This window comes from Sebastes fasciatus, chromosome 17 (genome assembly GCF_043250625.1).
Source record: "Sebastes fasciatus isolate fSebFas1 chromosome 17, fSebFas1.pri, whole genome shotgun sequence".
Lineage (NCBI taxonomy): Eukaryota > Metazoa > Chordata > Actinopteri > Perciformes > Sebastidae > Sebastes > Sebastes fasciatus.
Window position 1 is genome coordinate 23,324,157 of NC_133811.1, and position 19,247 is coordinate 23,343,403.

At 39.5% G+C, this 19,247-nt stretch overlaps 1 protein-coding gene across 1 annotated transcript in view; it reads right to left on the minus strand.

Moving 5' to 3' along the window:
• The window catches only part of osbpl10a (oxysterol binding protein-like 10a), a 78,316-nt gene that overhangs the window by 4,014 nt on the left and 55,055 nt on the right, over nucleotides 1-19,247 (minus strand). Inside the window, exons 8-9 of the mRNA XM_074613958.1 lie at nucleotides 6,065-6,214; nucleotides 5,405-5,915 (exon numbers count right to left, since the gene is read on the minus strand). Coding sequence (XP_074470059.1) covers nucleotides 5,405-5,915; nucleotides 6,065-6,214 — 661 coding nt within the window. The remainder of the gene's footprint in view (nucleotides 1-5,404; nucleotides 5,916-6,064; nucleotides 6,215-19,247) is intronic.

Sequence of the window (19,247 nt, forward strand, 5' to 3'; positions counted from 1 at the left end):
TCTCTCTCAAAGCCAAAAACCAGAGAAGTAAGTCTCCAACTTGTGCTGTCATAGGGTATAAAGCCTGGAGCTGCTCCATAGACGAACGGGAGACTGATTTTTATGGACCCACAGAATGTTTGTTTTCTTTTTTTATACCCAAATGAGCTTTATTCTACCGTAGTGATCTCAGTTGTGAAACAGAAAATGTTCCCATAATACTCAGATCATTCCCCTGGATGCTCTCAGTGTCATCTACAACATCTCTCCCATTCATTATCTATGGAGCAGTTCCACACTTTATACCCTATGACATCACAAATCTGAGTTTTAGCACTCTAGTTTTTGGATTTGGGAGAGAGTTGTTCATGTTTACTAATATTTTGTATGAATTTTTGAAAATGGGCGTAATTCCCCTTTAAAGTCAATCTTCAGATGCATGATGGGAACACAAATGCACAAAAATAGACTAGAAAACAGATAAAATCTTCTCGTTTGTAAAAGATATTGTGTGTATGACACAAGGCGGCTGTGGCTCAGAGGGTAGAGCAGGTTGTCCACCAATCGGAAGGTCGGCGGTTCGATCCCCGGCTGCTCCAGGTCACATGTTGATGTGTCCTTGAGCAAGACACTTAACCCCAAATTGCTCCCGAAGGCATAGCCATTGGTGTGTGAATGAGTATTTAGGTTAGATCCTGATGGGCAAAGTTGGCACCTTAGCAGCCTCTACCATCAGTGGGTGAATGCTGACATGTAGTGTAAAGTGCTTTGAGTGGTCGGAAGACTAGAAAAGCACTATATAAGTCCATTTACCATAACATTGAGAAGAAAAACTAATAACTCAAATGTGGTTCAGTAACAATTTGACGGACATTCTCTCCGCAGGTATGTCGAGCCAGCTAGTTTCCCTGCACACTGCCTCTCTTTGAAAAAAATGCATAATCAAATGTTGGAGTGATTAACACTAATTCAATCTATGGGGCTGATATGTAGAGGTTTTTCTCCAAGCCAGTTATGTTATTGCCAGTCAATGATTTTCATTATGCACTTGTAAAACACAGCAGGCAGTGTAGAGAAACAGGTACGCAGAAACTAAATATTCCACATGAACATTAAATTAGATGTAATGACTCGGCACTTTATGGTGCTCTTGTATACTGTTATTATGTGAGAAATAAAGCTCCCATTAAATCAGCAATCTTAATTAATGTTGTGATTAAACAAAGTTAAGCACAGTTTGCTGGAGTTTTCACGCCCTGTGTGTATAGGCAGTAATAACGGTTCCATTATTTAACCTGATTGGAGCCAGCAATAATTGTTTTCTATTACATATAATGTGAAATACTCAGCACAATTAACTCCTGCTGGGAAGAACATTATCTAAACCAGTTGATATCTCCTTTAGGCAGTTTGTGTTTACATCTCTCCGGTCCATAAGAGAGGCTATTATACTTAACGCTCATGATCAGCCTGTAAGTGGATTTATTTTGTCATAAACAACAACTCACATGTCCATGAATAGCTTTCAGTTCTTATATCATAACCACATGTTTACAATAGATCACTTGTGCAGCTGCGCTTCACTGCAAAATGCCTACAAGGGGTAAACTATGTGGCATCATCGTGGTCACAACAATGGCCTGTAGCCATTATGTGGTTGTGAATAGGTTTGCTCTCATGTGAAGATGAGTACAATGCTGATTAACTAATCAGCATTGAAGAGGTCTGCTGTCTGTGTCACATGTATGATTAATGGTAGATCAGTCTGTAAGCTCTAACACATGGAAAGCCTGTGGTGGACCAACACGTTCTCATCCCAACTCGTCACATACCGCCGCTTTGTCCCACCCCTTGGTGTCACTTAATGTTCGGCATCAAAACCACTATAGTTAGTCTTGGCATCACTTTAGGTTTAGGCAACAAAACCACTGTAGTTAGGTTTACGAAAGAACTAGACGGTTGGGCTTGAACCTGATATGTTTTTGCAGTGAAAATGACAATGAGCGCTGTGAACACGGGAGAACAGCTGATTGTAAAGTGATGCACGATATAGCGGTCTCTTGGATGAAAGTTTTGTGTTTGTTGGATCCATCCATTTCCCCTCCCGCCCACCCGGTGTTGTTTTTTTTTCTCTCTTCATACTACGTCACCACACTTTCTCGGAGCGTTTACTGTTGCCACGGATGGGTTTACATTATAGTTAACGGAACACCTGGTGAGTTTCATACTGGCACTAAAGGGTGCCTTGTGCAGCGGTACAAAACACCAACGGCCGTGACAAAGCCTCTGTATTTGACGCCCTGGGAATGAGAACGGGTTGGGTGGACGGAGTATTCAGAAGTCCCTTTGCTTATTAGTGAAAGTAGAAATCCCACAGTGTAAAAAATACTATCACAAGTAAAATTCATAATCCTACCTGAGTAAAAGTACAGGAGTTTTATAAGTTAAATGTACTAGTATCAAGTATTTATTATGTAGAATAGCACCTATAGGAGTTTTAATTCACATAGCTCCAAAAGTCCTGAAAGATGTTTTTTGGATGTTTTTTTATCTAAATTTTAAAAAAATAAATACATTTTCAGGACTTCAGCTGCTCTATGTCAAATAAACAACCTTTTATCAAGACGTGGACAAACTGGGTTTGATCTCTCTCCTTCTCCTGTTAGTTTTGTTACTTTATCATTCTTATTAGTATAACCTGAGTAAGTCAGATAAGTCACAATAACTGAAAACACCTGTGTGGGTATGCAATCTATAATAGCACATCATATTTCATAAGTTAATCACATGTTCTGTATGTAAAATCAAAGAAACTAGCAACTGTAACTGTGAAATACATGTATAGTATTCCCTACATGCAGTTAAGAAAGTAAAATAATTTGCAAAGCAATAGTTAGTTTGATGAGAGGATTGATACGACTCTCATGTCTGTATGATAAATGAAGCTTCCACTAGAAGCCGGCTAACATAGCTTAGCACAAAGACTGGAAACAGGGAAACAGCTGACCTGGCTCTGTCCAATGTTAACAAAATCCTCCTACCAGCACCTCTACAGCTCACTAATAAACACATGCCATCAGAAAATGAACAACAAGCGCTGGTTCAAAGTAATATCCATGCAACAAATCTCAGATTGGTGTAGTTAATAATCATTCTACTGGTATGTCATCCTATTTTAAGACACAGTAAAGCTGAGAAGTGTACAGGAAGCCTGTGATGGTTAAAACATCCATCCTTACAGCGCCAGAGGCAAACCTGAGCAACGCACTGCACTCATCACACTGTCGTACAGGTCCAATCAAAATCCAGCTGAGTCAAAAACTGCCTGCATCAGCTGCTGTACCTCTGTTCCCTTTCTGCTGCTGACTCACTGCCAATCAGTGAAGTCTGAGCCATTCATAAAAATACAGTATCAACTGCTATTCAGCAATCAATAGTACCTGGGGTGAGGGTCACCGTGTTCTCTGATAGGCAGCGTCAGCCTCAACACATGATGATGAACCGCTGCGTTATGTAACCTGCCGACAGGTGGTCAGAGGTACAGTGATGTCTGACTGAATCGGTTCATGTATCCAGATTCAGTCGATCGGGCTCAAGGACTTCCTGCGTCTCCGCTCAGGGTGACTCATCCCCAACAGCCGACTGTACATGGTGTAATGGTGCTGCTGACGGAGAGGACTGGCTTATTGATTGCCATGGGAGACGTCAGGACAGGACGCTGTGACCATCTTAGTCTTAAAAGTGCAATTTTCAGGGTGTTTCTGTTATTCAGCTGACACAAGAGCCTTCTTAAAAACAAGTATAACTAATTTATGTTACAAAAGGTGAGCTGTATTTAAAGGGCAGTGTTCTTGTTTTAATTTTGGAGACTGAAAGACGTGTTAATTCAACTCAAAGGTCATTTTTGGGACCGTAGTTTGTAGTATTGTCAAGCAAATATCACAGTGTGTTAAGTGTCTTTCACTTCAGTAGAGGAGTTACTTTTTTTTTATTGCATAATTTTGAAGTTTTTTCAACTAATATACAACATTAATTCAGGCATGAACAGCTTTTTCATTAATCATAATTACAAAGGCAAGTTGAACACTATTTATATAGTGTTCAGCTGCTGCTTTCACTGAATCCGTACACTGTCGGATTTCTGTTTTAATTAATTGTCCGTCCTTATTACTTTGTTTTAGCAATTTCATTTAACTGTTAACAGGGCGTTGCTGTAAAAGAGCGTGTATGCTGACACGCTGACACCCTGTTTAAATAAAGGTCAAATAAATACATAAAACTTAGCAACATGTCTTAATAGTTTCTGCTATTTACCGTATTTATAAAGCGGCATATGGCACCTTTAAAATATTAAATATAAAATATGCTGGATGTTGCAGTGCAATATAAATAAAGTTCCATCTTAAATCAGTAAACAGAATATGAAAGTCATCATTGTAAGACAATACGTCAACAATATGTCAAGACAAAGCTGGATTATTAAGCCAAGTAGTCCCGTGTGCACAGCAGCAACACAAGAAGATCAGTCTTTTCAATTAAAAACCCACAAAACATCTTCTGGCAATGTTTGCCCTGTAAAATCCTATTCTGTAAATCAATAGAGCAGCAGATTCAGAAATCTTTTAAATAAAGTGTCATTATTTATATTTATCATAGCCCATAGCATAGACTCTGGATTCCTAACTCCAGACCTCCTCTACCTGCTCCTCTTCTCTCTGCTCTAACACACCTGAACCAGCTAAACCGAGCTCTGATCCAACAGTAAAGGCTGCGGCGTTGCATCATGTGAATCATGTGTTCAAAACATTATGCAATAAGTATGTTACTAGCTACCATTGTTATGTTATTGATATATTTTTCACTGTTCAGGGCCGAAAAACTGATGATGATGAAAGTGATGCATACGGTAAACGGGCTACCGCGAAAAAACACACGCATGTTACGGATTCAGAGTGTGTATAAAATGAACATTCATAACATAGGCAGCGTAAGTCTTCTTGTACTTATTCGTTAACTACCTAACGTTTATATGGCACTCAATTAGTGTGATAAACATATAATATATTATATTATATATATAGTATATAACACTCTGAAAAGGGGCATTATACACGAGTACTTCTACTTTTGATACTTAAAGCACATTTTCCTGATAATACATTAATACAAACTTTTAAAAACAGAACTATGTTTACTTAAATAAGGCGTCTCAGTACTTCTTCTACCACTGTTGTGTTGTGTTGTGTGTGACAATTTATTTATATCATCATGTTGTTGTGCTGCATTCGTTGGCCAGATATCTCTTGAAAAAGAAAATCTCAATGAGAACTTCACCTTGTTCAGTAAAGAAAAAGGAAAGGAAGAAAAGTTCAAACTGAAGTGAGTGAACGGGGGAAAGTGTGATATATGTTGTAGACTGACTCACCTTCTCCCACCATGGACACTCCTATAGACATCCCCATGAACTTGCTCTTGGTCCACACGTGGGCGTTGACGCACATGCTCTTCTCCCGGCACTCACAGTAAAACCCAGACACCGGCGGATGATGGGACACCTGCTCGGCCACAAACCGGACCCTGTAGCAGCCTCCTGGTCCTGGTCCTGGTGAATCATCGTCCTGCTGCGTGTTGTTGGGGCTCCTGCTTGACTCCCAGGAGGACCCCTGGTTCGATCTGACCAAAGGTTTGACTTTGTCCCGAGGCACTTCCCAGGAACAGTGGAAGGTCTCCCCCAGCACGGGGTTGTAGGGCTTCTTGGCCACGGCGCCTTTCCGCCCCTCGTGGAAGGCGGTCAGGTAGTACTCGACGAAACGGACTATTCGGTCCTCGGCTGTCGCCCCAGCTGTGATCGACAGGAACATGTCAGGGTGGGCCATGAAGTTGGCGTACATCTCCAGTAGTGATCGCTTTTCCAAAATGAAAGTAGGCAACACCACCTAAGAAACCCAAAGAGTTGAACGGCTCAGAAAACAACAATTACCTCAAAAATAACACACTAAAAACATCCCATTTACTAAACATCAGTCTCTGTACAGAGTCCATACAGTCTCTTTTTGTAGTTCTAATTTAAAAGTCAGTGCCTTACCCGTGTGAGGTCCATTCCCAGTTTGAGCTGGGAGAGCAGGTGGAGAATGATGCTCCGCTGGTCGTCCAGGACACCCAGGTCCTCCTCTTCGTTATCCTCCGTATCCGTCACCTCTTCAGTGGGGCTGATGTCTTCTAGCCCTTGGTGGTGCTATGAAAACAAGAAGAAAAATATATAGAACATTTAACGATTCAATCTAAATGAAAAGGTTAAATGGATTTTCACTGTTTCAGAAAATATGCAAGAGTATTGTTTTTAATTTGTGGAGGGTGTTTGGTAAACAGATTCAAGTTTTGGAGCCAGAAAAACAGCTAAATGTGAGTCTGCTGTTATATTCTTATCACAATCCAAACTTTAAAATATCTATTCAATGTTCAAGTTTTTCCTTTAGAGTTACTTTTTCCATTGCTCTACAGAAAAACATATTGATATGTGATGAAGTTGCTCCCAACACTGGGCACCCAAGGAGTAGCAAAATAAATCTGAAAGGGCTGCGAGCTGATTAAAGGATAACGTCATCATTATTCTATTTGACTTCTTGGCAATAAATCCCATAAAAAGACCAAAAACCAACAATGTTTTAAACTTCCATCTCTCAGGCTAGTCATTTCCTAAAACAGCTGTAACCACTGCAGCTTTTAGCAAACGTCACTCGAACGGGAGTGAATAAGCATTTGTTGAGGACTATTTTCAGCTGCAGATAATTACACATTTTATGAGCTAGTGAGTATTTCTGACATCAGAACACTGTATGTGGTTTGCCTCAAAATACACTACAGTGACTGTGTGTTCGAGACTCCCTAAAAAGTTGGTATATTACCCAAGGGCGGTGCCTCACCGAGTTTTTAGGGAGTGACTGTGTTCACTGTAATGAGGGAACATGTCATCCAGTGCAACGGTGTGTCTCACTGTCTCAGTTTCTGGACTACAATGAAGCTCTGTGGCACAGAAGAACAGGATATATCCTTATATTTTGGCTACACAGATAATACATGTGTAGGATTAACTTTATTTTTGTGTTCTGAAATGATGGATATTTTTACAGCCTCTAAAAAAAAGATTCAAATTAAGCAATATAAGAAGCGAACGTCACTCTTTGCTCTGGCATATGTAACCTGTGACAGGGAGTTAAAAAGGTCAGGAACCATAATTAACTGCTAAAGATATTCTACATTTTATCTGTGACACGCCTGTCACTTGGAAAGGCCAAGAGGAAGAAGACGCAGCCATTTTTCCTCCACCAACACTCAGCTGTCAATACCGGCGATAAGGTCACGCAACTCATTTAGAGAGCAACACAGGAGCTGTTACAGAAGCAACCTATAAATACCAAAGGACACAATCTCATTTACTTTTTCACTGCAGCCAATTCTGCTCCATTCAGCCATGTCAACCTGCCTTTCGAGCCACTTTCAGGGTTTCATATGGCAATAGGAGCACTACATTTCTTCGAGTACCCTGAGTGCCTCTTGTTTGTTTCTAGCAGCCTTGAGCACAGAACTACACGACGCCTTCATGGGTGTATGATACTTGGCATTAGTCAAAAGAGGACAGAGGTTATGTCCTTCGTTTGTGTTGCAGCATTCAACTGGAAACGGATCCAGTTGAGGTTGAAGAAGAGCTGATGCCTTTGATATATCTCCTGCAGTAACTTGGGGCAGGAAGGAAGACAAAGAAAAAACAAGAAAGAGGCTGATGTATAATGCAGAAAGTGCTCTAAAGCCTGTGGGCAACAACTCTTTGTACATCCCCCCACTGCTCTTTATCTTCCATTTAGATCTGTGTCTCCATGCAATAACATTTAATGCATATGTGTCATTTTTCCCAACTTGTAAATATCACAGTTTAGTGAAGCTGCTGCTGGAAAAAAAAAAAAAAAAAAGCAAAATGAAAGAACTGAATCTGAACTGAGACTCCTGGCAGCATTATTGCATAAAGTGCACTGAAGAGAAAGAGATTTCCAGGACCTGGGAAGGACCAGAGTGGCTGCCTGTCACCTGAATATTTCATTTCATGCATGCCAAAAGCTCCACACATCCACTCACACATTCCTCACCGAGCACACTCCCATCTGCACCCAAACCTTTTGAACAAAAGACACAATCACACACACACACACACACACACACACACACACACACACACGTACAGAGCTCCCTGGAGCCGGTTGGTTCCTCGGAGCAGGGTGATATATATAGAAGTGAAAGAAGGGAAAAGAGAGGAGGTAGGTATCGTAGGGGGAGGCGTGTTATGATTCGGTGGTTCTAACTAATTAAAGAGGCTCTTAACAGCAACAGGAAATTACTGCTGAAGAGGTCGGAGCATCTCAGCGGAAACCCTCCAGTGGATATATCGGCGGACTTAGTGGTTGTCATTAGCCGAGACTTTTTAATGCAGTTTAACTTGTCCAGAAGTGGGTAATAATGTGTGTCGAATAATAAATATGTACGAGGGACTCTTTAGATTTATGTCTTAACAGTATGAGGAGGAGAGGAGAGTACCAAACGAAAAGGTTTCAGAATGATTTATGCTACTTATGTTGGTTATTACAAAATGTTATATTTTATTTTGACATTTAGTTGTATTGTATTCTGTATAAATAAGCCTCAAAAAAACATCAACATTAGTTTGCATGCAATTTCTACAACTTGTTACCACCCTCTGTTGTGCCTGCAGGACGCTAGTACAGTAGTACAGCACTACTTTATGTTTAAAGGTCTTATTGAGAACATTTTTATGTAGATGAATATCTTTTAAAAAACAAAACATCTACAGAGCCTTTAGAAAGGTGCCGAATAGAAGAATGGCTTTTCCTGAAAAAAAATATTATGATTGTGAATTAATCATTTTAAAACAGATCCAAAATGAATGTTTAGTTTATCTCTGTGGAAGATATCTGACGTTTGGTTTCCACTTCTAACAAGACTGGTGAGTCAATAGTAAAACGACGATGGTATCACGTGGTATCTCTGGTCATCGGTTAGTGTGAACTAAACAAATGAATGGCTGAGATTGACGGTGACTCCCTGGCAATATATCTATCGACAGACAAATCTCTAATTCTTTTAGGTCATTTTCAAAGAGAAACTGCTTAACAACATGTGTTTAAGTGTTAGCTAATGGCTAAGTTGTTGGGCCTTACTTTTATTGGTACCACTTTTTAATGACACTCTTTATAAATAGTTGCAACTACAGTAATAGCTTTATTAATAGTTAATGCATAATTGTGTTAAAGCTTTATATATCAGTTGTAAGCCATTTATAAGAACAACTTTTAAGTTGCCAGTTTGGGAAAAATAACTTTGACTGCTCAATTAAACCACAATCAATTCATTAACAACCTATTCTAAGTACTAAGTAGAGTCTGTGAGTAAATGTATTTAGTTACATTACACCACTGCATTAAGTGGAGTGTTAATTTTGGCACCTATTTCAGATTCAGTCTTTAGACAAAAATGGTTAGTAGTTATAGTCACATTTTTGCCATTTTTATCCTTCATATATAGTCTTGTTTTAATGGACGACAACTCAAAAGGATTAAGTCCAGTTTTAGTCTCCAAAAAATCACACAAAGTGTGCAAAATTTTAGTGCATTATTACAAAATAGAAAGGATAAACACCAGCCAGATATTATTAAACCTGCAAACCTACAATAAGTTTTTATTAACAGCTTAATGACCTATAAACTAATAACACAATTAGTGACATCTCTTTATAAAGAGTTCCTAATTACAAAGTAATTCAATAATCTCAGTCATCTTATCCATGAGAGTGGGAATAAGTTGTTATTTCACCTTTTTTTCCAATTTAAAACCCCATTTAAAGACCGTACTATACGTGTAAATGTTTCCCACCAGAGCGAGCCCTGCTGGCTAGTTCGTCCTATAATTTATGAAGTCAACAAAGACTCTCAGCGTTGGAGAGAAAAGCGATGCTTCCCATTTCAGATAAGTGATGTTTACTGCTGAAATGCACCCAGTGAATGCTGGGTAACCCCTTAAGGCTGCAACTACACTATTCACCCCACATCCAAAAACAGATGCAAAGACCGACAGTACACCATGCACAAACACTGACATCAGCTTGTAAACACTCACGCTGCATTGCTGTGGCGCTACAGGCTTGACCTGCATAAAACTGGATCTCATCTCCGAAATGGTAAAACGCAAGATGGCCTCAAGTGAACACAAGCAACAGCAAGAAGTTAAAGTTTCTGGCTCCACAAACAGGGTAAGAACTGCACAAGTAAAATCCAATTAAAGAGGTGTACTCTCACTGGAACAACCTGTCAAAAACAGTATCTTTTGAAGAGTTTAAAGCTCTGATAGACAAACGCTCTTCTTCCCCGGCTGAATTTGCTGACTGAGTGAGCAGCCTTTCTTACGGGAGTCCTGGGTCTTGTTAGAGAGAGACGTACAGTATACAATGTGGCTGAGTTGAGGTGGTGAGCTGCTGTGCGTGACTTGCAGAGAGAGTCTCTGCCCACCACCCACTCTCAAAAAACAAGGGAGGAGGAGGTGGGGGAAAAAAAAGCTCAGGGAAAGTCCCAGTGACGTTTCCCCTCTGCATCCTCCCATCATCCCTCTGCTGTGTTTCCCTACATCTCTTTCCATTCTCCTCCCTCCTCTGACATGGCTTCACTGCCCTCCTTCTACACCTCCACTTCTCCTGCGTATATCTAGTGCATGTGGTAGGAGTTGCTTAATTACCGCCAGTCTGGCAGTGCAAACCTGCAGTAATCACCTCTTTTTCAGGAACTCATAGGTGACTCTCCAACACACTTTGCAATCCCTCTCTCCTCTATCTCTCACTCTGTCTCCATTTCTGTCTCTCTGCAACCGTCTTCCTCTCTAAATCCGTTCCAGCCTGACAGTCTTCCTTTTAATTGACTCCAATCTCATGTTTGATTCATTCTTCCTGTCTCTTCCTCCGCCCTCGCGCTGTCATCTCTGTCATTGTTTCTTCCATTCACCCTCCCTTCCCTCGTCTCCTCATTCATGCCATCCGCTATTCTGTTTCATCATCATCTTTTCTCCTTAACTGTCTCCTCATCCATTCGCATCGGTCCTTCCTCTTTCTCTTTTTTTCTTTTCTGTCTACCTCTCTCTGTATCCATCTCTCTCTCTCTCTCTCTCTCTCTGGCAAGTCAGCAGGGGAGAGTGTGGGCGTCTGCAGAAGGCTTAGATAGGGCAAGTCTGCTAGCGCTCCCACTTCAAAGGCTCCTTTTTCCTTCTCGGCCTTCTTGAACAGGCTACTTTGAGGGCTTGTCCTCCATCACCGGGCTGTCCTCGTCCTCCCCCATCATCATCACTTCCATCTTCACTCTTTTTTTTTTTTGTCAGAACACCATCTGGGAACCGGGGGATAGTGTTGTTGTGTGAGAATCCTGAACCTTTTTGCTATGAAATCGTTCTTCTCCATCTGAAGTGTCCTCTTTCCAGCTCTACCTTTGAAGTGTGTGGGTTAGTAGTAAAGTGGATTTCCTCTCCTTCTACTCCTTTGGGCAACAGTCTACAGGGAAAAAAGAGTGAAATGGTAACCTGAATTATGAGTCATCACCAGCACAGGGAGGAGAGCGTTGGTGTGCATATTTTCCAGCTGGAGAAAAGTAGATTTTAATTGGTTGGATGTGTTTCCTGCTGTGTTTCCACCTGCTTGGATGCTAATCTTGACCCTGAACCCTGAAGTCTTAAGGGGCCAGTATACTCCGTCAGAAGTGCTTGCCATATGGTCGAAAAGCTTTGGAAACCCCGTCCCTTCACACCTTTACAATTATTTATTGTAAAAAAAAGAAGAGTACGTAGCTGGAACCAGTCAATGATTGCAGTTTTGCTTGATAAACAGCTGATTAATTAATTATCTAAATAGTTGCTGATGGATTTTTCTGTCCATCGACTAATCAGTCAGTTGTAATTGGACCTTTAGATTAGGGATGCACCAATACAGATGTCGAATATCGATACTGACTCAAATAGCTGGATCTGGTATCGGGGACAATGAGGCCGATCTATTCAATTCAATTCTATGTTTATTAGGGCTGTTAAAGTTAAATGCAAATTCATTTTAAGGCAACTAATTTCTCTAACACATCTTGCGATTTTTAGGTTAGGTAACTCAATGCGAGAAAAGCCTATCCCAGCTGACATTGGGTGAAGGCGGGGTACACCCTGGACAGGTTGCCAGAGGGCTGACACATAGAGACAGACAACCATTAATCATGCAATTAATTGCGATTAAATATTGTGATCAATTGACAGCCCTAATGTTTATATATACATTATATACTGGCATTTTAATTCCTGTTTAAGTTTTGTCCAATTTGTTGCTGCATTAAAAAGGTTTACACTTGAATTGTAATTCCTGTTGATTTTGAGGATTGTTTTTACAAAGTTGCTGGTGTACGATTTATTATTTCTTAAAATAAATAAATAACAATTCAGTAAATTTATATCTATGTATTTATTTGTTACATTTTGATTTACAAAGTTAGGAAAACAATGTTTAAGTCCAGCCTGATGTTGCCTTGCACATAAAAGAATGATCCCAGTCACTTCCACACAGCTTAAAAAAGTCGGATCGATGCATCCCTACTTTAAATCAGTCATTATTATCATTTACTCTAAGTTTGAAAATATTTTCACACAATAGAAATTTTGTGTAGGCTATTGCCCAAATTGTCAATCAGTGTATGTTTTAGCTGTTAACACATTTTGGAACCATAATATCGATACATACAGTTTCAATCAAGACTGAATAACATAAAGCCATATTTACTGTGTGAATATATTGCATCTGATATTACATACAAACTTATTAAAGGCTGAAATGTTGAAATTTGAAGTTAAAAATAAACCCATCAGAGTCATGAGCATTTGGTTTTCCCATGATGCCACTTTCTGTACACCTCCTCTACTGCTACACTAAAGTATAAGAGTCTAACCTGTCTCTTATCAGCATGGCATTTTCTCCGTCAACACTGTAGCTGACTAGATGTGTTTTGTTTCACATCATTCTCAGTAAACCTTAAACACTAACAATCATTCCAAATCACTCAATAACACCTCCTTCTCCAATAGTTTGACATTCAGTCAAAACAATCACCGAACTTCCAAACACTGTCGGTGTGCTTTATACTTATCCTCTATTCAAATAAGAATCCCTGCCTGGCGGAGCGAGATATTATAATACATTGATGGGTTCACAACCAAAGTAACAGCTGTGTGTGTTTTTGGAGCTCAGCTTCCTCTGTCAAATGTCAGGTGTGTTTTGAATGTCAACTTCCATCCAGGGAGATATACTGAGAAGCTTCCAGTTTGGCATTTATCTCAAAGCTACAGGTTATTTCTACCCTTGCATTTGTCATTTTAGATAAAGCATACAAGTGTTTATACTGTTTACTAATAACTGCTGCTGGGCCAGACACAGAAATGAAGCTTTATAGCTCTCTTTGGACAAAAATAATGACACTGAAGCTCAGTTAAAAGTTCTTCCTTATAATCTTCACATCTAAACGAATCACGAGGGTGTCATGTTTTTCATTTCAAAGTGGCAAATTTCGCTGGAAGGCAATGAGTTTTGCAGCTATGTAATAAGACCAGTAGCAATATTGCGTTGATTAGCAGCTTTAAAGGCGTTTAAATGGTCACAGATGTCTGGACGGTCTGCACTGCATTTATTGCTTAGTATCAAATTGGTACGGAGAATATTTTGTGCGAGAACAGACATAACACTGAGTACATGATGATAACAGTGGGTTTAAAAGCTATTTTAGTATTTTATGGCTGGGGGGTTGGTTGTATTGCGAAACAGCAGAGCTAAATCGGCCGAGGGTTGTCTGCCTATACTGTGCCTATAAAAGAACAAAGAATTTCGGAGAGACAGTAAAATGTTACTGAAACAAAAAAGTGAATGCATGAAAGCAATGAAAGGTGACGAAAGCAGTGAAGTGACGTCTTTCCACAGGAATAAAAAAACAGGAAATACAATGCTTGGAGAAAAAAAAAAAAAAAAAGGTGGGAAGTGACCCAGATGCAAGACACATCACTGCACCGGCTTAGAAATGCACCCCTTGAATGGTTATGAATGAGAAAGTGAAACAACACTGTGCCAGATTCAGACCTCACAAATCTCTCCCACTTCTTCTTCTTCAAAAAAAAAAGAAATGAGGCAACCGTGGCTGTTGAGTTTCAGAGCCTCATGTATAAATTATAATGAGCAGTTTCATCAGCACTGCATCTAATGAGAGGATATGAAATACAGCCGGTGCAGACACAGTGGTTAGGCACTCACTCACACACACACACAGACACACACACACACACGCTTACACAACAATAAAAGAAGCTGTACGCCATTACACTTGGTGATGAATCATCTTGAGGCCAGGTTGAGCTAAAGGTGGAGCAATGTAACAGTAAAACAACATATTCTGAGATACGAAGCACAAAAGCATAAGTCTGTGCTGTCAAATCTTTATGCTATATTTACATATTGAAGATGAACTTCACCGAAAAACGAGCAGTGGAGTGGGAAAACCGTTCAGGTCGTCCTCCGACTTGTAATTCTGAGTCGTTGATTACTTGAATTTCTGACACCAACGATATGTCCCTCTTTGTGAAAGTTAAGTGTCAACAAAGTCAAAGTTACAATCTCAAAGATCTCCGTTTCGTTCTCTTTTTGTTTCGTTCGTAAATGTGTTGAAGGGCGAGTCTGTTGCGTTAGCTCCGCCTACCCTCTCTGGCGAACCAACCACTGCTGGGAGTTTAGGAAAATACGTCACTAAGTGCGCCGCATGTGCTTATTTCCTAGGAATGTCGCCATAGACACCCAGTTCACAACACTGCCACGCCATAGGCTCACCATTGTGTTACCTCACTCGGCGATATATAGTATCTTAACAGACATTTATTTAAATTTTAAATATATTCGAGATTATAACATTAATTTAAGAGGAGCTAGCGTTAATCTACACACTGATTGTTTAAATCTGGTGTCAAATATGTGACACAAAAAAGTCATCATTAATCCAACAATGTTGTAGAAGTGCAATACTAAATCTGTGGAGTACTCTTCTAAAATGCTATTGTCATTTTGAGAATGGACTTCTTAAACTGATAATTAACACCAAACAAGCCAGCAGCACAATTCATCTATTCTCATGTTGAACTGTAGTCTTTGAACAACAGCGATTTCTTTTCCTCAGCTTCTGTTTGCAGCCTGAATAATTATCCGATTGAAGCATTAAGTAACGCCAACTCACAGCAAAATGGAAATCTCTACAGAACTGTTCTTTCTCTGACATGAAGTCTAAAGAAAATCAAAAACTTTCAGCATCAGACGTCTTTGTCTGGGGGAGCTTTGAGAAAGATTAAAGCAACAAAGACTCCTTGCAGTTAAGAACAACGAACTTTAAAAAAGCAACTCAACCTTCAACACTTCTCACCATCCACACAAAATTACATCACATCAGAAAACTGCATCTTTAATGCAGAATTCATTGCAATTTTACGAACAGTGACAATAACAACTTGTTCAGAGTGTTCATGTCTGACTGAATTTGTTAATGTTTACGTCTCTTTTTAAGCAAATGACATAAAATTCACAGGTTCCAGCAGCTCTTCAAACGTGTGAACGTTTGCTGGTTTTCTTCTATGATAGTAAGTACCCTATCTGTAGCTTGGGATTTATCCTATAATTATTGTTACTGTCAATGTGTACTTCATTTTTTATAACAATAATAATAATAATAATAATAATAATAATGATAATAATAATAATAATTATTATTATTATTTAATTTTTTTAATTATTATAATTTATTTTATTTCTAATCTTTTTTTATTTTTATTTTTTCCTTTTTTTGTATTTAATTTAACTTTGTTTTTTGTTCTTTATCCTTTTTGCATCGGCAGTGGGTGAGGGTTGTTTGGGAGGGGGCTTTAGGGGAACGAAATACCAAAATATGGAGGGAAAATTACTTACATTGACACATTTGTGCTTGTTTGTAGGTTTCTGTACACCTGATGTTACTCCCAATACATTATTGCGGAAAAAAAAGACATCACCTCGGGCTCAGAGAAAATGTGAGGGTCACTTTCCTCTATTTTCTGACATTCTATGGACCAAACAACTAATCAGTAAATAACAGCCCGAATAATCGATCATTACACAAAGCTGCAGCCCTCATGCAAGCATTACAATGTCTTTGTCTGTGTTTGAAAAACACTAAGATGTTTTGATTTGAAGATTGAGATCTCTCCAGCAGAAGTGGAGCGTGGCGTGAATATTTTCCAACAAGCATATGACATTTCCACTTTCCCTAATCTAAATCTTTGAGTTTAATAAAGTGAGTGAGTCATGGGTTGATATTTTCCACACTGAGTTAAGACCTGAGAACATGCCGCTCTTTGATGTGTTCACTCCGGAACTGACGGGAACCTTTGTGCCGGTTAATAAGACTTAAGGCGCCATCGCGTAATCGCTTTTTTATTACTTTGGCTGACTGTAGCGTGCAAGTTTGGAAGCGAAACAAATCTTATTCATTTAGTTCAAATAAGTCCATTATTCCATTGCAGGTTGCAAGTTGACCACACATGCCAATACAAAGATCATTACACACTGATGTCATTGCCACTGTTAGAGTATTACAATTAGTCTGGAGGTTCGTGTGTAAATCTGCCTCTGGCAGTGAAACAGCCTAATATACTGAATCATACAAAGGAGGGCTGCACATCAGAGGACTTTGCTGCCCTCTGCTGGAATAGAGGAGACACAATAACTCAGAGATGGAAAGAGAGGAAGAAGAATTGTGAGCTCAAAATGCAGGAAAGGAAATAAAACCATCTTCTGATACAACTCATCTTCATATTCTTTTTTTTCTCCCCTTAAGTCTTTATGGAGGTTTTCTACCTTTTTATATAGATTTTTAACAGAAAAAATTAAAAAAGTGCAAAAATAAAATAAAATCTTTAACAGATAGACCTCAATATCATAAACAAAAGCGCTCAACCAACAGGCTCACACAGGAAGGACGAGTCCTACTCTGCTTTTCTCTGTTAATACAGAACTGACTGTAGGTCTGCCATTAACTTCCTGTTCTCCAGCAGCAGCTTATATCCATAGTAATACAGTGGACAGGTCTAATATGTGGCTAGGGAGTGCACTGGTGCTGTTTGCAAATGCATAAACCGACCTGATTTCTGCAAGCGCTAGCAATTTCTCCTCCATTTTCCCACAGTCACGCACAGGCCCCGTGCTTACTCCTGCTGGCTGCGTACTAGGACTGAATATCAAACGGCACTGTGGTGCTACATAATTCAAATAGCAAACCTTTATATTATTCTGGGGTAATGTATTTTCTTCCTTGCACTCAAGACTACTCACGAGATTACAGGGGTGAATGGAAGACGACCGAGATTAGAAATTAAAGATTAGATCAGGAACTGACCTTGAGCAGTAGTGGAACCGGAAATTTTGTCCATCATTTAAGGTGGGGTGACATCTGACTAACAAATAATGAGCTTAACGCTTAACATTTAATTTTAACTAGGTCTGTCAATCAATTAAAATATTTAATCGCAATTAATCGCATGATTGTCCACAGTTAATCGCAATTAATCACACATTCTTTATCTGTTCAAAATGTACCTTAAAGGGAGATTTGTCAAGTATTTAAAACTCTTATCAACATGGGAATGGACAAATATGCTTGTTTTATGCAAATGTATGTATCCAGAAACCCTCACAGGTACTGCACTTAGCATACAAAATATGCTCCAATCATAACATGGCAAACTCAAACCCAACAGGCAACAACAGCTGTCAGTGTGTCAGTGTGCTGACTTGACTATGACTTGCCCCAAAACTGCATGTGATTATCATAAAGTGGGCATGTCTGTAAAGGGGAGACTCGTGGGTACCCATAGAACCCATTTTCATTCACATATCTTGAGGTCAGAGGTCAAGGGACCCCTTTGAAAATGGCCGAGCAAGTTTTTCCTCGCCAAAATTTGGCGTAAGATTGGAGCGTAATTTAGCATCCTTCCTGACAAGTTAGTATGACATGGTTGGTACCAATGGATTCCTTATGTTTGTAGTTTCATATGATGCCAGTATCTTCACTCTAGCTTTAAAACTGAGCCCGCTACAGCCTTAAAAAATTGCAAGATGTGTTAAAAAATGTGTGGCTTTAAAACAAATTTGCGTTAACTCTTTATTATCGCTTTAACTTTGGCAGCCCTAATAAAAACCCTTAAATATGCAAGAAATTCCTCTTGTTTCTATTGTTGGCTGCCTAATAACACATATCAAATAACATTTTTAAAACTGCCTGAAACCTCCGGATTCAGTTCAAAGCATTTTGCAGTTAACTCTATGTACAGTCTATATCAGGCTCACCCCATCTAACTTTACCATGCCAAACAATACACATTAGATAAATTATCATTCCAAGAACGCACCCAATCTCTGCCCTTCATTATCTAAACCCCACCTTTCAACTCAACTCAAATCAACTCAATCAAAGATCTCAACCTTCCCATCTCCTTCATGCCAAGACAAAACTTTCAATCACTCAGACTGGACAGGGAGCCATCAGATGGATGACGGTGTCGAATCTCATTAAAAGATGAATAAACGTCAAGTGTCAAGGCTGGACTAATGCTCCTTGGCAATCTGCACGGAATCTCCTCCGTCTCTCTGCCCGCTTCCTTCAAACGCCGGCCAGAACATCTTTGAAGGCTCTAATGAAATCTGGTTGAAGCTGCAGGGCAGAGCCGAGCAGAGCCGAGTCGAGGAGCAGGCAGGAGGAAAGTGCAAAATATTACAGAGCAGTGACGGGGTGCAGTGAAAAGTCTGAATTTAAATGTGTCACTGCAAAATGAGATGTCTGCTTTCCTTTTTCTTTTTGTCAAATGACACCTACACAGATTTTCTATGTGTCTGTGATGACAGTTAATGATATGGTACCGTGTTTTGGAAAGAAAACCACAATTTCAGCTTTGTACATGAAGTCAAAAGAACCAGCTAAAAACACAACACTGATATATTATTAATGTAGCTTCCCAGTGGTGTTCCTTATGTATTCAAATCCAAACATTCGGATTTTGGTCAAAGTACCTCCATGTCTGTCCAAAATGTCATTACTTCATCATTTTATCCTGTTGGACATTTGTTCACGTTGACT